Source organism: Amblyomma mixtum, chromosome 9 (assembly GCF_055824585.1).
Source record: "Amblyomma mixtum isolate Tamu chromosome 9, ASM5582458v1, whole genome shotgun sequence".
In the NCBI taxonomy this organism is placed as follows: domain Eukaryota; kingdom Metazoa; phylum Arthropoda; class Arachnida; order Ixodida; family Ixodidae; genus Amblyomma; species Amblyomma mixtum.
This window is the reverse complement of record NC_143020.1, coordinates 57,545,041-57,572,796: the sequence shown is the minus strand read 5'-3', so window position 1 is coordinate 57,572,796 and position 27,756 is coordinate 57,545,041. Positions and strand designations below refer to the sequence as shown.

The 27,756-nt window shown below is 45.9% G+C and overlaps 1 protein-coding gene and 1 pseudogene across 1 annotated transcript; both read right to left on the bottom strand.

Annotated features, from left to right (window-relative positions):
- Positions 1-4,212: 4,212 nt before the first annotated feature.
- LOC149329168 (uncharacterized) overlaps positions 4,213-27,756 on the bottom strand; it is a 57,663-nt pseudogene continuing 34,119 nt past the window's right edge.
- On the bottom strand, positions 11,812-24,790 carry LOC149329170 (uncharacterized). The gene is made up of 5 exons (XM_089561169.1): positions 24,713-24,790; positions 17,188-17,385; positions 15,621-15,743; positions 15,427-15,536; positions 11,812-14,338 (listed from the first exon to the last, which is right to left on the bottom strand). The coding sequence occupies exons 1-5, from the start codon at positions 24,788-24,790 to the stop codon at positions 14,176-14,178; spliced, it is 672 nt and encodes a 223-aa protein (XP_089417295.1). The 3' UTR covers positions 11,812-14,175.

Here is a 27,756-nt window from a genome sequence, read left to right as displayed (position 1 = left end):
GCGAGTTCATGCTTCTAAGATGGTGTTCCATGCTCACTGAATCGTTACGCATTATTTACAACCCAGAGATACAACACAAAAATTTGGTGTCTCTACCCCTTTAATGAGAAAACGGCTCACAGCAAGGAAAATATCAACGTTCGTGGAGCCGGCTTTGACACATGGCAGAAAATCCCACATATGCGTCATGTTAGCATGGAATTACGCTGGAGTAATATTTTGCGTTTTTGCGCTGCAATCGAACGACCGAAGACGTGGTGTTTGTCGTGCGCGTAGCAGCACAAGCAGTTCGCTCGACTCTGCGAAGCTTTTGGTAGTTTAACGCGACATTCGCGACTTTTGAGGAAATGGAATTGTAGAAGGTGGCCATTTGGCCAGACAACGCACGGACATCCTGAGTATGACCTCAGAATGTATGACCTGAGTATGACCTCCTGAGTATAAACTCAGGATGTCCACGTCGGAATGTTCAGACATCTTCAGGCTTTCTAAACTGGTCCTGAAGCAGTCCAGCTGGGATCCATTTTTCCATCCGTGTCGCATGCTCAGATCGTTTTGAGGATTTAGGTTGGGGACATTTTCAGTGCTACTTCTGAATTTGTATCAAGAGCTTTTTTTTTTTCGTAGGAGTGCTGTAGTCAAAGCTAATATGAAAGAAGCTAACCAGAATAAGCAAAAAAGGCGCAGCACGGGTTTACTGTGCCCCAGTGCCACAGAGAGCTATAGCTCTCTTTTCCCTAAATCTAAATTTGAATGGTCCAAAAATGTAAACAGTGTAACCTCATGCAAGCATCGAAAAATATTTCAAGATAACTCCTCAAGGCGCCTAATTTTCACAGGCACATAATATGTCTGTGTACACACTTTTTAATGAACCTACAGTTCTTAATAATGAGATCCTGAGTGCATGAGGTAAAGTTGGTTTGATCTCAGTCCCACGATGTTGTTCTGCGATAGGACGATTGTAGGATATTCAAGGAATTTTCATCCTCCAGAAGCCCAGCAAAGTACAATCTGAGGACATCCTCATGACGATAATCTAAACCGCGGAACCTTATGGAAAGCATGCAAAATTATTGCAGGATATCTCCTCAAGGCACATAATTTTGGGGTCGCAATGGTCTACTTGATTATATGCATGTACAAGCGCGATGGAAAGAAACACGAGAAGAGCGGAGCCTAGGCGCTCTGCTGTTCGCGTTTCTTTTAAACACGCTTATACTTCAGTGGTAACAAAAAGATGCCAGATTTGTTTGTGATGCATTCTAGGACGACTCTAACGTCTTTTTCTTACCAGCCAAGTAAACACACCGTCAAAAGAAATTCGAACAGCGGTGCACATAGGCACCGTGCTGTTTGCGCTTATTTGCATCGTGATTGTACAGACGTTTTAATGAACCTAGAGATTTTAATTAAAGAGATCCATGGAGCGAGAGATGAAGCTAGTTTGATCTCAGTTCAGTCCCACAATATTCTCCTGCGATAGGACGATTGTAGGACATTCGAGGAATTTTCATCCTCCAGTTGTCCAGCAAAGTACAATCTGGGACACGCTCAAGACGATAAGGCATCGATGCCCTTCAAAGGTGCTCAGAATTGCCTCTTCAGAATAAGGACGTTCTGAGCATTTGAGGACATCCTCAGGACAATTAGTGCTGCCTGGGTTATATCTCTGGCTCTCGCTCAATAGATGTGGCGACGACGAAGTTATGTCGTGCACTCGATAGCGAGACCAAATCTTGTGCTCATCTGAGAATATCAAAGGGCTGCCACATGACCTGGAATTTTTTTCCCCAAGGGCCTTCAAGGTGCACTGAAGAGGAATATGAACTCGTACTTTTTTACCGCTGGAACTCCATCTACACGTTCCGAGTGTTCTTGGAAACTTTGAATTATGGCCCTGTGCGGCCGATTTCCCTCATTTAAATCCGATTAAATGTCCCATCTCCCACCTTTTTTTTAAGGAGTTTACCAACGCATGGGGTGCCTTTCAGGCAGTCGCGTGGCAACTTTGCTTTCGCAATTATTTTGTTTCTTTTAGGTTTCCGTGAATAAATAGGTCTAGTCAGAGACTACCTAGTTGAATATTAGGCCCACCGAAGTGAAAATACGCGTGCGCTCTTTGCTTTCGCCGATCACTACGTATCACTCCGCCGATGGCAGGGCAACAAGCCGCCACGGGACTGGATGAAAGGTTGGTCGACTCCTCCCACCATTTGCGGGGAATTAAAAATAAAAGACGGGTTGAGCTCCATGTTAATCGGCTTTAAATTAGGGAACTTGGCCGCATAGGGCAATAATTCGAGGCTTCCAAGAACGCTTGGAACATGTAGACCGAGTTGCAGTGCTAAACATACGAGTTCAGATTCCTTTTCAGTGCACCTTTAAAGCTAGTTTCTTTAAACGGTACATGATGATGCTAGATTTTTATTGGTGCAAGTGCATCTAAGGCGAAAGAGCGCCAGACTCGAGGTTTTTGGCCAGCTCAGGCTAAAATATGGCACATGTTAAAATCAACTTCAGGTGTATAGGGCCTACGAACAGTTAGCATGTTCATGATTATGGTGTGTCATGAGGATGTATAATTGAGGTGGAATGGCCTAAAGTGGTGTATAGCACATAAAAGTTGTGGTAAGAACAGTTATACATAAAAGACGGTAGCCTAAACCTCGGTCCTTGCTTGGGCAAAAAGAGCGACGCATCTAGCAGCTCAGCCTTCTCAGCATTGAGGAGGGGCTGAGGTTACTTTAAATAAGAGATATCTTGCCAAAAGTCTATTTGTCTAAAGCGTTTGAAAGCCCTATCCAATAAAACGTGCGGTCATCACCTGAAAATAAAGAAGGGTGCAATGGTTTTTTGAATGTGGACAGTTCTGGGAAGTGTCGTCTTTCTTTCTCCAATCTCGTGCACGTGATTGATATGTGCACAACTGAGATGTGGGGTCCACATCTCGCCCACTGTGGTGCCGGTGTAGCGTTTAAAAGATGTGAATGTGTGATGTATGTATATCCTATCCTCAGTCTGCAGATAGCAACTTCTTTGAATCAATTTTGTTCATCTTTGGCATATCTTCCAATGCTTGGTTTTATCGTGTGTGGTTTGTTTTCTATTTGTCCCAATCCTGCAGGCATTCTTTGCGGAGTGCACTCCTAATATGAGGCCTGAGTATGGTGTGGAAGTTGGTTTACATGAATAAGACTCAGTTTGGCAGCTGACGCAGCAAGGCTATCTGCTTCCTCATTTCCTTCTATGCCACAGTGATCTAGTACCCAGTATAATGAGACATAAGGCATTTCAAGAGGGAATTCAAAACAGGGTTTTTACAGGGTTTCCCGGAGGACAGGGACATAACCACACTTAAAGGATCTGAATAAATAACAGAGGTTGGCATTTTCTTTTGTAGGATGGATCTGAAAGCCAACTGGATGCCATGACATTCTGCATTAAATATTCTTGTGTGTCTATTCATTGTTCTCGTTTCGGAAGATTGACAGCTGTAAACTGCACTTGCAACTGAAGAAGTCTTGGAGGCATCAGTGTAAAACTCCCTGCACCAATACTTTGTTTGTTGGGGCATGAAGTGCTGTTTTATGCCTAATGGCAACCCATGGTTGCCAGCCTCACGAAAAAAAAAGTATCAGTCAACTGGAACTTTAGACGGTTCAATTAAGAGCCACAGATTTTATGGAAAAGATCGGAGGAGGCCCGTCGAGTGCAAACTATGGTTCGCTTGGCATGGAATGACCCCTTTGAAACCTGCCACGCTTAGGTTTGCAGGTGTAAAATTCAATGTACTTTGAAGGTAGTTTATCATTTAAACTCGATTACGTTATTTATGTTAAGATCAAAAATTCATGAAGCAATTAAGGTTTCATAGCTAATGAGTACATTCCATGGTAGAAGGCAGGGATATATGTGCGGCAAAACAAGGCTATAACAGCCTTTGCTGCAATATGCAAGTGCATCAAAATAATTGCGCCTTTTATAACGAAAGAAAATTTTGCCTTACAAAAAATGCTACTTGATCACTCAGAGTCCGAGTTTTATGATTCACTGCAAAGCATAAAAACAGTTTTATTTCACAATCAATCTGCTCACAACAAAAGTGATGCGCAGAGGTCAGTCGATATAAACAACAGTCAAGATCCACTTTAAATTTCTTGAGGTGAAGTTTCTTCCACAAACACCACTGGCCTTCAGGCATTTGCACGATGTCCTCCTCACTCCAACATGCAAGTACGACTCACGAAATCAACTCCAGTGTCATCCAAAGCTCGTCTTTATGCACATAGCCGTCACGTGCAAGGTCAAACAGATTGAACGACCCTTCGGTATGATAGAAAGGCTCGTTCGATGAACGTATGGGCCTTCGTATATACGCGCATAAAGGAGAGGGTTTAAATTCGGGCTCCCGTTTTGTCCATTCCTTCGGGTGCACCACACTAAGCCTAAATCTGTGTTGGAATGGCCATTGACCTACGTCGTCCATGCTGCCCTTGTGTAGCTGCAACCCCAAATAAAGCAACAGAGCCTGGTTGTTTTACTGAGCCCAACCGCAGGAGACACGCGGTAGCCACACAGGTATAATAGGCGGCGGATCCTAGCGCCACAGCTGTATCGTGGAGCAGTTGAATGTTTGTGATAAAAAAAATTGCACAGTGATGCTCTGTTTTCAGTCTGACGAATGAGTCTGTTCAATTGGCCCAATGCCCTTCTGTTCGCATTTTTCGCTATCCTTAGCTTCATTGATGGCTGCAGCAAGCCGTGAATAGCAGTCGTGCCTCTGTGCCGTTGCTTTTTCAAATTCACCTTTTATTTCTTCTCCTAATGATCTTATTCTCCTCGAGAGAGTGTCGGCTACCTCACTTCTAGCGATCAAGGATCCTTCTATTTGCTCTGGTGCGGTTACTTGGAGAAAGCTTCCGTTTATAGTGCCGTGGCCTTCTCGGGCTACCTTAGAGGGTTCCTGCTTTATAGCTTTACTCACAGCGTTTACATCTTGCGAGATCTTGTTCAGTTGGTCGGCTCGTGCATTGCCATCGCTAAGCAACTGCTCCAGGAGTGCCCTCATTTCGCCTGTGTGCTGATCTAGGGCTCTTCTCAGAGCTGTCAAAAGTGATTTGTCATGTTGCCCAGTCTGCCCTCCGCGTTCTGAAGGAGGACGAGTTGTGTGACCTGAACAGCCAGATCTGAGGTGCTCGCACAACTTGCGGCAAAGAACAGACGCCGAGCACTTTGGGCAGTGAACAGAGTGGTGTCCACAGTCGTGCTGGAAGTGTTCGGCGATGTCTGAAGCAGCCATTACAGCAGTGCAACCGTTCTCTTCATTCCAGCATCTGACCTGCATTCAAAGCGGTAAATATTAGTTATTGAAACTACTAAAGGTGCAAGCGAGAAGAATAATGAAACATCAAGATGGGATGGCCTTGTCACCCCCGGTATATGGCTTCGATTATTCAAATTAAAATATAAACAAAAACGTCTCCTGCACGCTTGTATAGGGCATGAGGAAGATGCCGAACTGAAAATGACTCAAGTTATATAAAAATGACTCAAGACAGGCGCACAAAATTAATAAAATGTGTGCTCACAATCAGAATCTTGACTGGAAGAGAAGGAATCATAAGTGGAATTTTAGCACATTTCCTCTGCAACGCTAAAATTGATCGCCCCTAATTTTCATCCTAAAGAGTTACCGTAAGGGCACGACGCGGTTCCATTAATCTCTTCAGCAGCCTGAGGTCCTCTTTGCAGATCACTCCACAGATATGAAAACTTCTTTATTACATTATTTTGTCGTCTATCTCATCTTATTTTTTTTTTAACACACAAGGCGTCCTTTCAGCCAAGTGGAACAAACCTTCCTCACCGGTCCCAGTGGTTGAGGAGTAGCAGTTCGAGTCACGGACTCGCATCTCGATCATTTTTTCGTTCTTCCAGGCACTACGTAATGGTGGTGGGATTGCATCACCACAAAGTAGACCTATGAGGAAATGTTAGCAACGTCATCACTGTTTCACTGCGTCATTGTTGTATGTGGTTTGAATTACCCGCATGAGGTTGTGCTTGGTTTTGACGTCATGACCCTCTCGACCAATCCCGATTTTCTCGACACGAAGTTGCCGATGGCCGGTTCTCCGCTGAATAGGGCCCTTAATGCTTTCAAGTTAAAATTTGCCCTAAAAAGGCAGTTCTGAAGTGCGAACGCTTCAGAGACTGCATTTTTCAGGCTTGTGTTCAGGTTTTATGCTTTGCATTGGCAAGGAGTCCGATCGACGAGCCTTCAAATTTGGCATATTGCGCAACCATGGAGCTACTGCTCTACTGATAGTCGGGTTCAGCCGACTGAGTGCTAAATATTAGACAGCTTTAGCATGGCGTGTAGTGGGAGCCCGCACGCAGCCAATGCGCTTCCGCAAGTCGCTTTGACGGCGCCAGATGGCGCCAGGTACCGGGCAGCATTAAAGCCCCTAGAAAAACTAAAGTAGCGACAAGACGCCCTCCCTTTTCTCTCTTCCTCCCGCGCGCGCCGGCCGAACGACTTATGTTTTCTTTGTGATTTCATGTGACTGCGGTAGCGACCTCTAGCCCGCTCCGAAGGAACTAAAGCCCCTTTTCAATTGGTTGCGCTGAATTCCCGTACTTGCCGAGTTCTTCTCTATGCCTCCGCATTAACCATGCGTTCCGCTGCATAAATACATCGGTGACTTAGGAGAAACATTTGCATGCTTCACTGAATCGTTTAAAGGCAAAACTGAGCACGCATAGATGAACTGTTTTGGTAGAGCCTCACGCGCACCGCGTCCGGGTGCGCCGGGCTTTATGCGGCGTGCCAAGTTTGATATCGAGGGTGGGGCGTGCATTGAACGTGACCGTGAATCACGAGGCCGTAGAAGGAATTTGCGGTGATCTGTTTTGGTGAAGAGGATTATGCAAACATAACGACCGTCCCCGCCGGAACGCTGGACGTGCTACAACGGATGCACAGGTTTGACATCCGGAAAGACACCTGCAAGTAAAGGCATTCTAAATGCCCGTAGTTCATCCGATCTTCTAGTGGCTTTTGGTTTTGGTCTGCTGCAGTGTATCGCGGACCAGGTAAGACGCTTGAGGGAGTGCTCGAAATACGGTATGAAGGCCACGCTACGTGTGCACTTATCTGTGCCTCCCCTGTTCTCCCGCGTGCATGAACTGTAACGATATAGACTCCCGCATAAAAATTTTCTTTGGAATAGTTACTTAGTAAGGAGAAAACCTACCTCGCAAATATCCTTGGCCTGCCAGCAATGGGTTAATAAATTTCTACGTAAATGTTCCATCGCCATCAGTCATTTAGTGAGAAGCAAAACCTACCTCGCTTTTACATCTGTCCGATAATCTTCCACTTTCGTATAGTCGCTATACATAGGTTGCACGTGTCGTCACTTCCGCCCCCATCAAGCGCTTGCGGCCATGCTGCCGAACCATTCGGCCGTCCCCGCCCGTCCGCCCTGCGATGCCTGGCCACTCCTCGGACATTTTGGATTATTTTCTTATCTTTCAGGCGCGATGCCTACTCCACAGAGGAATGAACCATTCAGTGCAGGCTACTAGTCTGAATTTATTCGATCGGCGCGCGTACGCTACGCAGACAAAGTGAAAATTTGCGATGATACAGATCCGCACACGCTGCAACCGGGAGTCGACGCGAAGACGGGCGTTGATGTGTTCCTTGAAGTGGCCCACGGGGGATGTCGTGTACTCTTGCCAGCTTTGGGAAGTTGGAAGAAATGAAAGCCTTCGAATCAATGGAGGCACACAATGATTTCTACTGCTGGTGGGTGAGAAGCCTGTCTGCGATGCGCAAGCAACGAGACGAGAAGCTTGGCCTCGGCACGCCACTTTCTCTGCCGTCATTGCTCGCTACGGTCGTGGCGATCTGAGCCGGCTTGCCTAGTGCTGTAGCTAAGATGCAGCGACACGGGACCCAGTCTCGGTTTGTGTTCAGACAAATTCGATGGCGTCAATCAAAACAGCAACATTCAAGAGTGTAGTCATTGCTTCCCACGTTTTCGTAAACATTTAGTCGACGACACAAGCCTCTTACTTGTCACAAAGTGCAGTCCGCGCACAAGTAAATTTGGGTTGACGGGTTCCAAATCGTCGCGCTTAATGCGAGCCAGCCGCAGCTCGCGCAGATTCGTGCTCAGTCATGGAGCGCTCGCACTTGCATGCCTACGATTATCTTACGAATGCAGATGAAGTTCGTGTTAAATGGCTTCTTTCACCTGGAGCAGTCGCTACGATCGTAGCAGCCAAGGGTGGCACACAAAACCATACCGAATCTAATGATGGACGAGAATCGACACGTTGCGAGCTAACATATATGCAGCGGAAAGCTAGACGCGGTCTGGCGGTAGTTCGGCAGCATGGCCGACTCGCAACCAACGGCCACCGGATGTGACGTCGGTGCAAGCTATGTATTAGAGCACTGCACGGGCCTTAATTATTCACGCGTCCCGAGCCCGTGAACCTTTTTCGTTACGCGCCCCAGCCCGGCCCGATTTTTTCGATATAGGCCCGAACCCGGCCCGGCCCGCGAGGTAGACTTGCCCGGCTCAGGCTCGGAAACAGCCCGAGTACTAAATGCACATCGGCAAAGCCAAAGCCTTTTGTTATACTGATCTCATTAAAACAAAAGAAGCGGCTACAAAGCTTTTAAAAATGGAGATAATGGAGGCGTCACTGTGGGCAACGTTAACAAAAAAAAAACAAATGTTTTAGCATTAATAAAAGAGGTTATCACAGATTTGCTCGCATTCGTAGCCTCCTCCGAATTAGTTCGGCGTCAAGGGGAAGCGAGAACGCGGAAGTGCTGTTACAAAGTATGTGACAGGAAACGCGCTACCCACTTACGATGGGCACTATCACGCATACCCACAGCTACTGGTCATATTTTGAGAGTAAACGCAAGCCAGCGCGCGCTAGCTGGTGTTTCCACCAACGGTGCTACGGTGCCTTGACGATGCATATCGGCGCGATAATTCTTTGTCTTTTTCTGTAATATAAATATATCTATATATATAATATACACACACGCACGTGCGCACGCGCGCGACTGCAGAATGCAACGCGTGCGCTTTACGATTTCAGAGCGCAGTTTGATCTGCGCTCATAGTACTCATGTATGTCTAACTGCGGCATGAGCTCAAATTTAAGGAACTTCACTCTACAGTTAGACGTGTGCCTCGCGTCACTTACACGCTTGCGTGCGTGCAATCACGATGCGCTCAACTCAAGCGCCCTTATGTCGAGCTTACTGCGGCCATACGCTCGATCGCGAACAAAACACTGCACAGCGTAGCTTGAAAAAAAAAGGAAAACTCAGCAGCTATTGAAAGCACGTCCCTTACTTCGCAAAGTCTGTTAGATGGCGTTGCGTTAAAATTCGCCCGGCCAATTCTGTGTAGCCAAACCTTCCTCCGGCCCGCGTCGGTTTTCGATGATGGGATCGCGAAGAACCGCTTTCCACCGTCGTGACGGTTCCTGCACCCGAAGGCGCAGCAGCCCGTCACGCCGCACAGATAGACGGCTTGAAGTTAGGTGACTGACACACGTTCCGAGCAAAACAAAAGCCGATGTTCTTCACAGCAAGCAATAGCGCAGTGCCCGCAACGACGCCTGCCGAACCTACACACTAAACAATTTCTCACCCTTAAGGGTGCAAATCAGTTTGTCCCCAGACGAACACCCTTTGCACCCAAATGGGTGCTCGAAAAAGGGTGCTGAGATAGGGTGCAGACATCAGCACCCTTAAGAAAGGGTGCACAGCATGAAATTTTGAAGGGTGTAAAGGTTGCACCCTTACTAAAGGGTGCTATTTTAACCATAACACCCTTCAAAATGGGTGTTGAAAGGGTGCTCCGCATTGATTCACCGAACAAGCAATAGGCTAGGATTGATGCAAGACAGCAAATGCGTCCATATATGTAGAATGATCGAATCTGCAGACAATGCTGGTTGACAGGCCACTGCTGGCAACACATTGCATAATGTCCTATAGCTACCCAGTTTTTTGGATCACATGCATGCCAATCGAGGGCACCTCCATGCACACATGCATGTGCCGGATATGCTTGGTCACCATCCAGACATGCCTGCAAGGAAAAATTCATTACGGAAAACAATGCTGACCACTTCAATAGTAACATACACTTCCTTGACAACACAGGCAGATAACCCATCATACAGCAGGGCCACATTTTCCTCATTTGAGGCATGTGCGGCACACGGAGCCTTGTATATATGCATATCAGAGTGCACATGAGTGAGTGCATATGAGGCTATAGTTTTGGCATAGCAGAGCAAATTTATTAAAAACACTAATAAAACACTTCACACAATGCGTCTACATATCACAGAAAAATACACATCACCCTGACTATACTTAACTGCACACTTTTTGTGACTTTATTGAGAAACTTAGTAGCCACTACTCTTGGTGTGCTTAGTGTGAGGCCAAGAAAAAGGCGCTCTAACACTACAGGCGTGTTGCAGAGCTTGCGTTCGTACTGGACACTGAAGAGCCAGTTGGCCGATAAAACAGCCGCCAGCCCCTCCTCTGCTCTTTTGACCATGAAGTTTCTCCCGATCCACCTTAATATGAAGAATGTCTGCTTCTTCAATCTGCTGTCCAGTGAAAATTATACATGGCGTTGCCGGAACGCTCAAGTCCTGTTGTGGCAAGAAAATATTTCATTATTAGAAACAGCCCATGAGGGATTAATTCAATTCCATCTCTCCATGCTTAAGTCACCCTCTTCATAAAGTTGTCTGTACATTATACATTTTTTCAATACAATACAAAAATGTTAACAGTACAAAATGGCTTGTCTCATATTTACACATGCAATTTTCGTTTATACGCAATGTTAACTTTTGGACCATAGCCAGCAGCACTCACAATTCTTAGATGACAACTTTATTACCTTTATTTAGTTATAACACATTTGCTAACAAAATTTAAACCATTACACTAACGTAATTACGTTGATATTAGGCTTCTCCTGTTTAATGTAGTATAGTCCATATATGTAGAATGATCGAATCTGCAGACAATGCTGGTTGACAGGCCACGCATTCTAGCAGCACAAAATTAAGAAACTTACCTTCTCTCGCACAAAAAAAGCTGAGAGCCCATTCATCTCTTTAACACTTGCAGACAGTATCCGCACAACTGCGACTGTTAGGATGTCTGCAAAAGCAAAACATTTATAGGGAATGTTTGAATGCACTTTTTTAGTATCTTCTTAAAGTTCCCTAATTATATGACAAAGGCTGTTTAGAAAGTGAGTTGTTTGTAATCTTCTGTGCCCACAAGTAATGAAACATTGCTGCTAGATTAACATTATCTTATTTAAGTCTGCTCTATCTTGATGGCCATTCCAACGGGTCTTCAAATATTGTCTAGTGCTTGACACAGCTAAAAACATTCCTTATTTACACATATAATTGTGCTATATTACAACAGTTTTCTATTCCGCAGACTAAGCAACATGCCATCAAATTCTTTCCATGCAGGACCAGATACGAGTTGCAAACCTCGAAAGAACCAAACCTTTAAACACAGATGAAGTCTAATGCTATGCCTATAAGATGAAACCCTGCAAAAATAATTTGACACAGAGTGTAGGTCTGAAATATAGCAATAAAGCCTTTGTAACACTACTCACATCGCGTTCGCAGCCTCTCTGGTGCCATTTCTCCAGCACGTCGGAGAGAATCCATTATGCTTGCTTCGCAAGGAATGAGTTGCATTTGGGCTGATTTTATAATCTTGTCAATCCCCTCTGCTATGCAAGCTGAAGGGCTGACCTTCGTCAATCTCTGAAAGTCACTGCAAAACTGAAAAAAAGTATGTAAAAGTGCTTTACAACAAAACAGCAACGCATACAAAGCGGTGATTTTACTTTATCATGGCATCTACTGAATATAAGGCAAGGAACTGACGAATGCACAGTTCAAATGAGCACTCTGACCTCACAAAATACTAACACCACCTTATTTCTGAAGGTGTACTTGAGCCTGAAAATTTCGAGTCACACACGAAAGAAAACCAAAAGTTATGATGCTGACAGTTTAACCTTGGCACAAGCACAGCCTTCGTGGCACAGCTAATGGGTCTTCTGCCCAAATGCATTTGAGCACTAACTTTTTCACCACATCAATTTTTTGGAAGCAGTAGCTGAGTTTTCTAGTAGTACAACAGAACATGAGTGCACAGAAGAGATGTGAAATCTCAAGAAATTTTGGAAGTTAGAAAACAGCTATTTTTTGTTTTCTTCCCCAGAAGAATGCAACATTAGGGGGAAAAAACGATAAAGCACATTTTCATTCAACAAACTTATCTTGAAAATCAGAAATAAGTAAAGAATTTTGTTGACATCAGAGCAAAAGTGCTGCAAATCGTTTTCAGGAAAAGTTAGTAACAATGCATAGAATGCAGTTGACGCAAAGCATGGCATCAATCTACCAGGTATGACGGTTCAGTGACTAACGTTCGGCCGCAGATTCCAAGGTCGGCAGTTCGACCTTGGCCACTGTGATTGTATTTCAATAGAAGCGAAATGGAAAAACGTCCGTCTGCTATGGGATGTGAATTATGTTAAAGAATCCCAGATGACCTAAATTAATTCGGAGCCCTCCACTACCTTGTACTTCAAAGACTTGACTTGCTTAAGAAGGTTCAATCTGATAATCAAAAGAGTATACCGGGGGCACTGAAGTCTGCTTTAGTGGAGAAATGCGAAAGCAATGTGCACTACTGCTGTTTCTGTTGGTGCATTTGTGCAATTTAGTTCGCAGTGGCCACCAAACCGCACACCATTCAGAGCTCCTCCATGGGCCAATCCCCATACTAAATGCAGAATTAGTCATTCTCTGCTGAACGTTCACAGACGCCGGTGAGTGCTCATGCCACTGCCAGCACAGTGGGGCAGCGTTTAAGCGAAGCGCCAATGCATTGGCAAGTGGCTCTTCTTGCCACAAGCACCCATAGGGTGTGACCCATGTTGCTCTCCAACTAGGAGTGCACACTTTCTGTTCACACACTCAATGCACAGAACACCGCGTCATGAGCCAAGAAATAAATGCTTTCACATTAAAAAATAGCAATCATTTCTTCGGCTAGGCAAAGTCAAAACAGCGTGGTAGTTCGAGCTGCTTTCATTGATATGCTTCGTTTTGTTTCACTTGGTTTTGCATCTTAAAACGTTGCCACGCTAAGGTGTGTAGGGTGTGTCTTCCTTCATGGGCTAACCCCCTCCCCCCCCCTGTTACTGTCCAAGCTTACAACCTGATTACCACCTGCATGGTTCTTGCTTTATATGTTGTTAGTACCTGCCCAGTGATTACTACTTAGTCGCCTGAATGTGCGACATCAGCATAAATCACCCATAGTGCACCCCCCGCTGGAGGTAAGCAGTGAGCCCTGGCTTAAGAAACACACAACAGCTAAATGCAGGAACTGCTAGTATAAGTGTAGTCACTAGAGTCTAACTACAGCAGTAACAAAATTGTTGCATCACTATGACATCATCGCTGGGTAAAAAAAATGTATGCTCATGCACCTTTTCTTGCATTAAGGCTCGAGAGCATACAGGTACACAACGCTTTGTATGCATTCCCCCCGTAGAGCAGCTCAGTGTGCACATTACCAAACTGCGACCAGTTTTTTTTTCACAACACAGATAACGTTGGAATCAGGAGTAGCCGACACATGACTGATGTCAGCAGTTGCTTGCTACAAAGACATTGCCACGATGTGGATGGTTGATTCCCAAACAGCTCATTTAGACAAAATTTTATAGTGCGTACTGTGAGGTGCTACTGTGCAGAAAATTCAGCTTCGAAAATTGGCATTTTTTCTTCCATTTTTTCAAGTTTTACTCAATCACTCGCATTTAGTGTGCATTAAAAATTTGTTTTTCGACCAGTCACAGAACCTATATTACTTTTTCAACAAATGCTGCCTCACCTAAGAAGTAGCCTAAAATAATGTAAATGCTGTCTCTCAAATATAGTAGGAAGACTGGCGCTCTGTCTCGTCTTTCTTCTCCTGTGTGTGTGTGTGCGTATGGTTTGGCGCCTTTGAATTTAATTATGAATAACTACCAACTAGCCCAACAACAAGTTCTTCTAAGATAGTAGGAAGAGTTGACTTAGCTTTTCAAAGTTCCTTAAGTAAGGGTATTTCTCCTTTGCCTCTTGAACAGTACTTGTTGAAAGCTCGGTAATCCTATGGCGGGAAGTCAGCGACATCCTTTCCTGCATTTGCAGTTCATCTGGGGAGGCTTTTTGCCTGGGGAGGAGCAATCTTTCTATACACTGCAAATGCTATAAAAACTGCAGACTGACGCTTCATCAGATATGCATCTTAAGAAGATATCAAGAGAAAACAACCAGAACATCTATAGAACTTTCATCATTAACACAAGAGGAGAGACCTCCGTCAGCATGCCTTCGATCACTCTTGAAGAAGGAACTGCTTTATCTGAACTCTTAAGCTCCTTGGTCTCAGAAATTGTCTCCCGCTGTACTACTGCACCCTAATTGTACGCCTTCTGTGTAAGATTGAGTAGCATGTCTCTGCCAGCCAATTCCAACACTAAATTCACTGTCAAGGTTCCAGAACTAGTCTAGTATATAAATTAGGAGGAACTGAAATGCATAAGATCAGTAATGAACATTCTCATGGATTTGTTGGATAGTATTCTGAAGTTAGCCTCTATTCTAAATGCAACAAAAGGCCATAGTGGATGCCTATGTGAAGCGTGTTGTGCTTCAGAATATTTATGACGCTTGGACTTTAAGAATCTTAATGTTCAAAGCCAGTGTTATGATGAGGAAAGCAGAATTACATCCAAACAGAATCTCGGTGATACAATCACGTCTGTCACAAATTTCGATATGATTCGAATTCATAAAATTTCGTACCACAAGTGTACTGTGTATGAATTTTAAAATCTGATGTGTAGAGAAGTTTTACTTGAAACGGCGGCAATATAAGCATGGGAGCAGCGAACACGACAGTGAGCAATAAGCATTACCCTGACATCAGCACCGCCATGACTGCTAGTTGAAAAGTGCACACTGCAAGCACCGATAAAGTGAGCAGCAGGCAAATGTCGTTAGCCATAACGGATAGGTGTGGTTTCAGTTTCCATGCTACAGTGTATTGTTCATTTGTTTCTGAACCTTCTTTTCCTCTTCCACGCTCCAGCACAGAGTAGCAGGTTGATATATAGATATGTACCATCAGGCCGACTTCTCTGTTTTTACACTAAATAAATTTTTCTTTACTACATGGTTAACAGGCAAAACAAATATTAATTTGCGATACTGTGAGGCTCATTATTGAGATCATACTGTACCGCTCTATGCACTTACAGATTGAAGGACACATCAAGGCCATTTTCGTGGTCATCTCTGCCACTGGCCACAGTCCTGTTTTCGTGGTCATCTCCGCCACTGGCCAGAGTCCTGTCAGACACAGTGGGCTGCAAGAAAAAGCCAACAGCTCATTCATGAATTCGAAACTGAGTTGTGATTTCACTGACTACACGACTACTGAATCCAAATACCTCTGAAGATGTCGATGCACACTGCTGCTCACTGACATGTGCACGTAGCTGAATTTTGGACAAATCTGGGATACTGTCCTCAGCAGAAAGGTTGACGTATTCATCAAACGTCTTGTCCAAAATCTGGAAACGGCAAATAACAATTGGTTTTTATACTGTGCACGAGTCTCAGGAAACTCCATGCAAGACAAGTTGGTGCGGCAAGGACCGCCGTCACTGCCTCCGTTGCCTAGTACAGCAAAACAAAGTAAATGTGCAACAGCAGAGCTATGCACACGGATTAGAAAACAGACCAGTAATGTACACTAAATTTATTCTGATATGAGCAAAATCACTAATATGCATTTGCATGGTGAGCGATCCTCCACCGACCACTACAAAAATCAGCAAAGTGGATGGAGTGCTTGTACTGGGCATGAAATGCCTTTCGCTCTTGTGTGTGCTAGCACGTAGCCCCACAAGAAGTGTTTCAGCCTTTTGTTACTGACAAACATAGTTATATTTTTTTTTTTTTCTCGGTTATGCTTCACAGCCGCGGCAAATCGAATATTATGTCCATTGCGGACTGTGCAAGGCAGCGGCGATGACAGCTAGGTTGCATGGCGCGACTGCTAAGGCAAAGCCAGACAAAGGGGGAGCAGCAGTATGGCAAATGGTTAACGTGTACAGTCAGAGGGTGACTGCCTGGTTAGTCAAACTACGTATGGGTACTATCTCCGGGCGAATAGGGAAATTTTGGAAGACTCAGAAAATAAGCTACAAGACAAGAGACATGAACCAAACGCTTCGACAGCACCGCATCGTATCGTAGCTGGCCGCCGTCGCCCTGAGGTTCATGCACATAGGTTTCGGCCGCGAAGCCCGAAACGCGACTGTGAAAAACGAAACGTTTAGCGCCCCTCCAGTTACTGTTTATTTCAACCATCGCCAGAAATAATAGCACAGTTCAGCAGTGCCTGTTCTCGTAAGGCCATAGTAAAAATAAAAACTGCTGCATGTAATCCTTACACATGAATAGCGCAAAAGAACACAAAGGAAGAGAACAAAATGTGCCATGTGCTCTTACACAAACAAATGTAAAAGCTACAGCTCGGCCCGCACGGTTACCAAGCGGAACACGACGCGAACCAGGCGCGAACCATATATTCCACTGCAAATTGTATAGCTCTGGTCCTCACGTGCATGAATATGCCATGCCTCTCTTAGCGATGTGAACACCATCCGGATTCGAACATTTGCCGAAAAGCCTCAGTTGGCAGTATTTCCGCGTAACGCTACCTTATCGGCTGCCACCGCGATGGCTCAGTGTTGCACTCGGCTGTTGACCCACAAGACGCGAGCTCGATCTCTGCCGCGTAGGTCGCATTTCGATGGAGGCGAAATGCTAGAGGCTCGTGTACTGTGCGATGTCAGTGCGCGTTAAATGAACCACAGGTGGTCGAAATTGTCCGCGGCCCTTCACTATGGAGTCTCACAAAAACTCGGTCGCTTTGGGACGTTAAACTCCATACACCGCCACCTTATCAAACGCAGCTGAAAACAAGCAAAGGAACACACGTGCACTTGCCTGGAACGAGCATGACGCCAGGTCCAATTTGCTGCCAAGAACCGGGCACGCGCACACTGCGTCTTTGAGAGCGCTGAGGGTGTCGCCCTGAAGAATTCCACCGTGCCCTGAAGCGTATACGGCCTCTGCTCCCCCTGGCCCCTCACGACGGAGGTACAGCGAGAGATCGTCGGCATCGCGGGAAAACGCAGCACACCACTATGTGCAGTGCAGCAGCTAGCCGGAGCCGTCATCTACGAGCAACTGCGCGACCATCTGCTTGTGTTCACTGACGGCTCCGTGGTGAGCGAAAACTGCTCGCTCGCCGCAGCGGCCACCATCCCCGCCCTGCAGCTGCACCGCCAGCAAAGAGTGGCTTACCTGGGCTCTTCGACCACGGCGGAGCTACTGGGTCTTCGCCTGGGCTTGGACATGGTGCTCACCCTTACTCCGCCGCCACCCAGGTGTGCTCTGCTGTGTGATTCCCGTGCCGCCCTCAGCCGCCTGCAGACTCCCGCCCGTGGCACCCCGTTGCTGTGCGCGTTACGCGAGCGCATGGAGCGCCTCGCGGAGCGCAGATGCAGTATTCGCGTGCAGTGGGTGCCCGGTCACTGCGGCATCCGCGGCAACGAGCAAGCCGACGAGCTCGCCACCGCCGCACATCAGCTTCCTCCCAGCGACGAGCCGCTCGCCCTGGAAGACGTGCGTGCGGTGATCTACGACCACCTCCGTCAGCAACACCCGGACCCTCGCATCGCGCGAGGAGAGCGCATTTCTCTCGTCGGCGCGCGCTCACTGTCGCGCCTCCAGCGGGCGATGATCACCCGAGTGCGCGTCGGCTGCGTGTGGCCCGGGGAAAGACGGGTGCGCCACGGACTTTCGTCGAGCGACGCGTGCGCTGAATGCGGCGCAGTGGAGACATTGGAGCACATGCTCCTTCGCTGTACCGCTTCTGCAGTGCCGCGTCGCGAGATGCTCGCGGCCTACAGGGCGCTGGGAATCATCCCGGACAGTCTCGAAGCGCTCCTGTGGCCGCGCGGCAGTGCGCGCACCCGTGACAGAACAATGGTGAGCCTCTGTGCGTTCATCGAGCAGGCGGACTTGATTCCCCGCTTGCTCTACGCCAGGTAGTGCACGCGTGACACGAACGCTCCGTGGGTGCTACCTCGGACGGTATACGCGGCCGGGCGCCCCACCCCGGCCGCTAGTGCAGTGTGCCGCGCGCGCGATTAATCCGAGACAGGACGCTACGTGCGCGCGGCTATGCACATACAGTTTACTTCTTGTGTAAGTGATTGTGCGCCGCTCGCGCGCACTTATTTTCGGACAATGCTTGGACATTAGCGCGCGAGCGGCGCGAACTTGATTACTTTTGTATTTTGTAAATAGTGTACAAAGCTCCCCCCTGTCCTTTCTCGCTGTCGCTCCCCTCTATACTTCTCCTCACTATCCTCTTCCTTTCCCTTTCGTTTCCGCCGGCTGCAGCTCGGGTGCTTAAGATATTAGATAGCAATTGCCGCGGCCGGCAACACTCTTTTGCTTCACTTTATTTTTTAAATAAACCACTACCACCACCACCAAGGGAGCGTACGTTAAGAATGTGGTTGTGAATGATGAATCAAGTGCTGCCAGCGAATGACGCGTCCATTGGCTGTCTGCGTGTGTTACTGATGTGTGGTTAACATGTTAAGCTTCGCCTGTAAGAGTGGAACGCGACAGCGTCTTGCAACGCTGCCAGGGAGTCCACAGAACGCCATCGCCAATTCGGCTGTACGCCTTGCTGGACGGTAAATTTATTTTTTGACGAAAGGAAATGTATCTCTCTCGCATATCTGGGTGGACACCTGCACCTCGCCGTAAGGGGAAGGGGGAAGATGGGAGTGAACGAAGACGCCGTATTAGCTAGACGCGCCTTTGTTCATTCCAAACCATTCAGCTGGCATTACGGAGTGGCTAGCGTGCTCGTATCGCACTCCGGAGACCCTGGTTCGATTCCCCAACTCGACCAATTTCGTTCTCGGTTTTATAGATTTATGCGGTCTAACTAGAAAGGTTAATTAGGCCATTTCATATTTACATTATTGCATTTCTATCCATCGTGTTCTGTCATTAACCTGTCAATTGTTGGAACTGTCTAGGATGTTCGACACAACGTATATGAAACGAGCAACGTCTTACTGAGTGGGGAAGTGCGTGGTGGTGGTGGGAACGCGGCTTCGTACTTATCTGTTTTTTTTTTTTCAGCAGCGTCTCCTTCCGCGGACGCTGTTGTCGCTGCGGCGCGCGTCTTTCTTTTCTTTTCTTCTGACCTCTTCATTCTCCTCTATATTAATTAGGCTAATTGATTAATTAAGCAATTAACTAAACTCAGTCCAACTTAGTTGCAGCATCGCTATACGATCCCTTTGATTGGTTGCATGGTTACTAGCCAAAGTACAATTGGCCCCATTTGAAATTCGCGCACTGTGACGTCACGAGCATTTCGACCAATTGAAAAGCATGACATTGGGGGCGGAGCTGGTTACGAGGCCGACGCCGACGACGACGCGAAACCCAGGAACGGACGCCAAAGAGCTGCGCTCTAAAAAGTATCGCACGTTACTTTGCCGTTACTCTATGACCGTAAATTTTATTCAGTGTGTCCTCGCTGTAAGAACTCAAGATAACAATTTTATAAATCTCATACTTCATAAGATTCCAACTTCACTAAGAAAGAACACTTGCTTCTGGGCTATTTGGTTTTGGTTCATATTTGAATAGGTTTTAGGCGCAAAAAACAGACGACACATAGGAATTAGGTAATAGGACGCAGGGCCATCGCCGAAACAGGACGATGGCGCTTCGTCCTGTTACCTTCCTATGTGTCTCGTCTGTTTTTTACGCCTAAAACCTTGTCAAATATGTTCACAAAGAAAACAGCTGAACTCAACAAATTTACAGGAATTTTGGTGTGCTTCTGCTTACGAAATTACGCGGAAATCGTGTAGCAATAAAGAAATGCTTAAATGTCAGTTCCAGAAAAAATAAATTTGCGCACGAAAACAATTTTTTTTTTACTTGAACCTGCATAATTATCGCAAAATGCGAGTGTTTATGTCAAGGTGTTCAAGGTCAGCTTTGCTCGCAATAACCAGAAACGTAGCCGCAGTTGCAGATAGAAACAGCCGGTTGACTGCAATCCCCTTTTCTGTGCTGTACCATTGTACTCTTTCCACGACTCTCTTGGGGCCATCTTGAAGTGAACTGGCGACATTCCTGAGTTCGTGAGTGGTTTGGGGACGGAGGCAAGTGTGTGACTGCGTGTTCGTGGTTTTTTTTTTTGTTGTTGAGTGCGTCGTCAAGGACAGGTGTTTTTTGGCATGCACGCGAGCCGCAACACGGGTCGTCGAAAACACCTGTAGATTTTGTTTATTTGAAAAATCATTTTCGGCGTTTTTCTTTTTTCTTTCCGCATTTGGAATAAAAAGTAGGTAGTAACGTGACACCTCACGTTGCCGGAAAATGTTAACGTAAGTACGTTACCCGTTACAGTTCCGAAATGGTAACGAGTACATTAGCGCGCGAGCGGCGCGAACTTGATTACTTTTGTATTTTGTAAATAGTGTACAAAGCTCTCCCCTGTCCTTTCTCGCTGTCGCTCCCCTCTATACTTCTCCTCACTATCCTCTCCCTTTCCCTTTCGTTTCCGCAGGCTGCAGCTCGGGTGCTTAAGATATTAGATAGCAATTGCCGCGGCCGGCAACACTCTTTTGCTTCACTTTTTATTTATTTATTTATTTATCTTTTTTAAATAAACCACTACCACGTTACTAAGTTTCCGAAAAAAGTAAAGCGTTACCGGCAACACTGCGGGGGAGCCTCGATCGGTTGCACATGTAGCGAGCTGCATACGCGAAACTGCTCGCCCTACACCTTCTTTGGAGTACGGGGTCCACTGAGTAAGGCACTGGCGAGACCTGAACTCCTCCTACTTGTTTGTGTATTGCCAATGCACTCTTATTGGTTGGAATTACGCGCGAGCAGGAATAGTAAACTTCCGACCAACTGCCGATGGTTTTGAAACCAGCCGAAAACAAAGAAGTTGAAAGAGCGCGCCGAGTCTCAATCTTAGCCTTTCTTTTTTATTTATTTATATTTATTTATGCAGAATACCCCTAAAGGCCCTCGAGGGGGTATTACATAGGGGGGGGGGGGGGGGCACAGGCAATTGAACAGAAAAAAAAACCACAAATATAAAACAAACAACAAAAGCACAAATAAGACGCACTGGATGAAATAAGTAAGCAAAAGAATCAATCAAAAGCACAAATAAGACACTTTGCATGACATATAAGTAAGCAAAAGAATCAAAAGAATGGCAGCGCGGCAAAGAACGAAGATTACTGCATTATTAAAATTATACAAACAGAACACTAATACAATGAATCTTTTTAGTAACAAACCCTGCAAAAAAGGAAGCCATGAACAAATAAAATAACAATGTATGCGAAGAGTTAAGCAGTAGTTATTGAAGATATAAGTTTAAAATATTTAACAGGATCAGTGGTTAAACCACATTTTTCTTAAACTGCCTTCTATTTCATTCCAGTCCTTAATAAACCAGTTCTGTTTGTTAAGTTGGAATTACTGCCCCAACCGGCAACGTGTCGCCGGACGGGCGGACGAAGACCGGAAATGTTCATTGTACTGCTAACCGCCGTGTATGGGACCACCGGCCAACGCGCCATTATCGTTCGTCGATCGCGACAAGTCTGCGACCAGCCCAAACAGGCCACCCTACGTCGGAAGTTAAGTGTAGTTGTCGCATCCGAGGAGGACGCAATGGTTCCCACTGGATCTCGAGTTCGTTGTCTTAGCGCTAAGTCCAAAAAAGAGCAAAAACGTGGTAAAAATGCGTCAAGCGCCGAGCTAGCGCACTGAAAACATGGCGCAGAGGAGGAAGCATGAAGGAAGGCAGTCGGAGCGCCGCCGAAGAGCTAGGTGCGAGGCTTAGACGGAACACGGTGCGCATATTCTGAGTAATTAATGTCAACGCTCTGGTAAAATCATATCCAAGTCGTTGAATAATTAAGGAGAATGTAAACAGGAAAGTAAACAGAGTATAACGCTTTACAGAATCTGTACAGAGTGAGTCAATAGTTTCTAGGTCGCACTGTCAGGATTTCTGCAGTTTACTATGACACTTAATACGTGTGTAAAGCTACCAAGGCTTCCGGACGTGAGAATGATGCCTCTCCTAACACATACACTTATTTCGAGGTTCAGGGATGGTGTTGTAGACGTTCCAGTACGCAGCTTAAAAACTAACTCCCTAGCCCGGGGACTTTTGACCAGGGGAGGGGGGGAGGTGTACATTATATAGGAAAGCCTACTGGGAGTACTATAGGGGTCAAAAGTCTGTGAACCATGGGTCCGTCAAACGAAGCCTATAGCTTTATTGTTAGCCAGCAGCTGGAGACCACACTTGTGGAGATGAAGGAACAAAGCTTTGACTTTCACCTCCCCAAGCGGGCTCTTTAGCCCCCGGCTAAATGTCACGTGTTCCTCAAACCAGCCGCCGCTTTCGTTTGAGGAACACGTGGTTCACAGACTTTTTTCCCCGATTGTACATATGCTTTAATAGCATGTATGCATAGCAGATATCTGAAAATATATTCACGTGAATAGTGAACAACCAACCTGTCATTATCATAGACACGTGTCCAACTCTCCTTTGTTAGTAAGGCACGCTGTTCAAGTTGCCTTATGGCAATAGCTGACTCATGTACCTTGTAAGCCTTCTTGAGCATTTCTGCTTTTTTTCCTAAGTGGCAGAGCGAAAACAAATTCCCCGCATGTGGCAAGCGCTGCTTTTTCAGTGGCACTTCTTTTGCTGCTTCCCAGATGCGATAGCTATTTATGTAGCTTGTTGTTTTTTGCAAGAACAACTTTTATTAGCGGTTATCTTGTCACTATAACATTGTTTTTACCCTCAAGATGTTGCACGATGGTTCTGGCATAAATGCGGCAAGCAGGTGCCGCGACAATTTTTCATTGTGAAGGTAGCCACAACGGAGAAAGAGTGTGGCGTCTTTTAAGCTCCCAGGTATGATTTAATTTAGGACGGTGCATTTGTGAAGTTCCTGGCGAATCTATGCCGCTCTGAAGTAGCAAACCTCGCATCAAATCATTTGGAGCTTGCGGTGACTGCAGACTCAACCACCAAAAACAAAGTCTGCAGTAGCTTAGCTTGCGTGCTAATTTACAACTTATTTTGTGGCATATGCGTGTAGCCTTGGGCAGTGAAGCTCGCTTTTTAAACCCACCTTTCTCCTTCGCACATAGAACGAGAGCCGTCTCCATCTCCAGCCTTCGAATCGTCAACAGCGGCAGCGCTAGGCCTATAGTTGATTGCGTATCATAGGATAGTGCAAGCTCTCAGAAGATGGAGACGCGCAAAGATGGACGCACCAGCGCCTAGTGTGTTCATCTTTGTGTCTTCGTCTTGAGCGCCCTTTTACGGCCTTATAAAATCGTCAACCTTAAACCCTAGCTAGGCATCCCAAAATGTCTTTTGCCATACTCGGTGGCGTTCCATGAGCGAAGTCATGCGCTCTGATGTTACCAAGTAAGTAGTCAGGAGCAAAGACCGAGTCTTTGTGCAGGAACTCTGCCTCGAAGACATGATCGAAAGGTTTGGCGTCATCGCGTACGACTGTACTGAATCACCGGCTTTGGACGACGCTATAATGACAAGCTCGAGGTCGCATCTGCTGCTATGAGTGCATCAATGTCTTATCCGATGATAATTATTTATCCCAAGTGCCCCGGCGAAGGTTGTCCAAAAGAAAAGGCAATCCCTTAAAGAGGGAAACCGCTAAGTAAAATCCGAATCTATTACTGCCCGCAAGAGTAAGTGATGGTCTTCCGCAGACTAGGGCAGGCACGTAGCCAGCAGTATTTTTCGAGAGGGGCACAAGTTAACGTTTCGTATCGAAGGTCAGGGACGGGGGAGGGGGAGTTTAGGCTAAGACGCCGCTCCACCCCCCCCCCCCCCCCCCCCTAAACCCTTAGATGCATGCCTGCACTATGGCTCTAAAGGTATAAGCCCAATACCATAGCACTTAATGTTTGCCCTTTGTCGCTTCAAAATTGAGGTGCCATGAGACGCATGAATATGCGTCACAATATGCATATTACACAGAACGGCGAAGAGTTCGTCGACTGTCAAATGTTACCAGAGAAGTATGTATCCTCATGATTGTACTGTAAGAATTCAGCCCCGAATTAACAGAAACTACTTGGGACAGTCGTGATGTTTTATCTCTCGTTCTTGCTGTCACGTGTTTAAAACACGCATTACGTTTCCAACGCAACAACCTGCTTAATACATGCAGCACAAGTATGCACAAGAGCTGTACGTTTCTTCCTTCCCAGCCGCCCGCGACCGTCTTCCGAGACCGTTTTTTTTTGTCGTGCGCTGCACTCGCTCGTTGTGACGTTCCCTTGGACTCCCCCCCCCCTCCCCCACTTCCCTTTTTTTTCTAAACCATGTCTCGGGGATTACTCTGCTCGTGGTCCATTGAGTTCCTGGAAGGTCCTTGTCGTCAAAGCCGGCAACATTCTTGAGCGCGATGCATTCCATGGGTTCTGCCAGGTGGCTTTGGTGCTGGTGACCCTGATGCACGTGCACAAGAGATCGGCCAGTGCCCCTGTCATCTTAGCCTCTCTTTCTCCCCTTCACCTGAAAGGGAAAAGGACCTCACTAAAGAGGGGCCGAAACGACGTTGCCCTGGAGGCAGTCGTGTCGTGACTCGACAGGTGTGGCGCCCACCTGCCGCCAAAGAAAAGGGGTACCTTCCGCCCTGTCCTCTCGTGGTTGCTTGGCGTACTGAGTCAGACGCACAAAACTGGATGTTCTGAATGTTTAAAGACAAAAGCCACATTTGCAGCTGTCGGAATCGATTAATACTGTTGCAACACTATTACACATTTATATTTCGATATCCTGATCCTGAACTCTAGTCAGCCAATTAAGCAAACGAGGGGAGGGGAATGAGAGGCTCGTTATAAATAATTATGAGAGAAGCCAACAGCCACAGAAACCAAGGGACGTAGAGGATTTTTAATTTATTTATTTCGTGCTGTTGTTCGATTTAGAATATTACTGAATATGTTATCACTCAAAGCTAATTGATTAGAAAAGCAGAAGAAAAAACAACCACGTGCCGCCGGTGGGATCCGAACCCACGACCTCCGAAATACGCGCCCGGTGCTCTACCGCTGAGCTTCGGCGACGGCTGTCAAGCCATCGAACGGCGAGGGTGGAAGCTGTGTGAGAACCCTCTTATGCTTCCTATGGCGTCAAGGCTGCTTGAACAGAGGCCCTCGCTAAGCAATTAAGCAAACAAGGGGAGGGGAATGAGGGGCTCGTTATAAATATGAGAGAAGCCAACAGCCACAGAAACCAAGGGACAGCCAAGTTTTATGTGGCTTATTCCCGCGCTTTTTAGGTCCTTCATAATCATTGTAACTCTGTGCAGAAAATTCCGGCATGGATGTTCAGAGACAATAGTTTACGGCAATGGTTTTCAATTTTTATCATTTGACACATTTCATTTTTATTGCTGCCGTTATTTATATGTAACGGTATGCAGAAAATTGTGGCATGGATGTTCAGAGACAATATTTTACGGCAATGGCTTTCAATTTTTATCATTTGAGACATTTCATTTTTATTGCTGCCGTTATTTATTTGTTTCTTCATTTATACATTTGTATTTCTGCAGTGGTATCTTTACCCGGCTGATTTCCATCTCGTGGCAACTCAGCATGTGTTACTGTTCGTGCTCCTGTGGTTTTCGTTCAAAATTTACTAACGATTTTTAAATCTTAGTTACCTTGGTACCTTTTATTTTCCAACATCAACTTTTACCTCGTGCAGTTGCGGGGTCTCTGCCTGTGCCCTTCTTAGGTACAAGAAATATTACTGTTTGTTGCCGCAATGAATTAAATTTTTCAATCGGTCCTCGCTTGTCAGAAACCGCACAGATTAAAATTCGATAAAAGGAATCAGGTTAATCACAGCGCTGCGCACCGAGCGTTGAGGATACTCTAGCTTCATCCATTCTTGATAACCGTCCTTTCGTTAAATGTTCAGCTCAGGTTCACATCGACAAATTTAAAGCGGAACATTTATTTCATGAATGTTTCCACCGTTCAGGCAAATACCACAGAATTATGTGTTCCTTGAATTCCAGAAGGCTCATTAGGATGCTGAATAGTCAATCGATATAAAAAAGCTACGGGGACTCTTAACATCGCCCTAGGAGTGGAATCATCAGTTTTCTCATTTGTTGAAGCTCCTTTTGCAACTTCCGCACACGTTTGGATCAGTTCATTTGGCCATGATCGACTGCTAGCTGCAGTAGCTTGTGTCCGCTATAGACCTTATGCAAAAACTGGCGCCCCCTTGCGTTGACCGCGCGCGTTTCCGCCATGTTGGGGGCTTACGGATACCGCATTATATGGCAGTGCGGGAATAGCGACGCGCACGCTGGCATTTATCGTCGTCCAAGATGCCCAAATATTACTCTGTACCTTGCTGTACACAAAGAGGACTCACGGATAACCAAGGAAACAAGGTAAGAGTGCTAGCTTCGTGCACTTTTTTTTATTTCGCGCCTGGAGCACGATGCGAGGCAGCAGGCCCTTACAAAAATTTTTAGTAACATTCTTTAGAAAGGCTTTCGACAATTGTTAATAGAACCTATCAACATTGAATAGAAAGTCTTTTAAACGCCTTTGTACATTGTAGTAACAACCTATCAACCGTCTTCCGACAATTGGCCACCGATATCCAAAAGACTCAAGTACATAGAAAGTCTTTATACTTCCTATCATCCCCTTATCGAGTTTGTATACACTTCCTACTGACCCCTTACCGACAATGTCTACCAACACCCTATTAACGGTCTTCCGACAATTGGCCACCGTTATCCAAAAGATTCAAGTACATAGAACGTCTTTATACTTCCTATCATCCCCTTATCGAGTTTGTATACACTTCCTACTGACCCCTTACTGACAATGTCTACCAACACCCTATTAACGGTCTTCCGACAATTGGCCACCGTTATCCAAAAGACTCAAGTACATAGAAAGTCTTTACACTTCTTATCAACCACATACCGACAATGTCTACCAACACCCTATTGACGGTCTTCCGACAATTGGCCACCGTTATCCAAAAGACTCGAGTACATAGAAAGTCTTTGCACTTCTTATCAACCACATACCGACAATGTCTACTAACACCCTATCAACGGTCTTCCGACAATTGGCCACCGTTATTCAAAAGACTCAAGTACGAAGAAAGTATAATTCCTACATCAACTTTTGGAAAAGTGTATGTTAACTACACAGTACAACACTTTTACCAACATAGTTTTATCACTTCAAAATCATTTTGTGAACACTATCCTGGAGTGCTTAAAGAATAATAGAAGCAAAATGCAAATTATTACATTTATTGTGCACAAGTGTACATACGCGCTACAACACATGCATGATGCATCAAAATATTTTCTGGAGAACAATAGAGGAACAGAA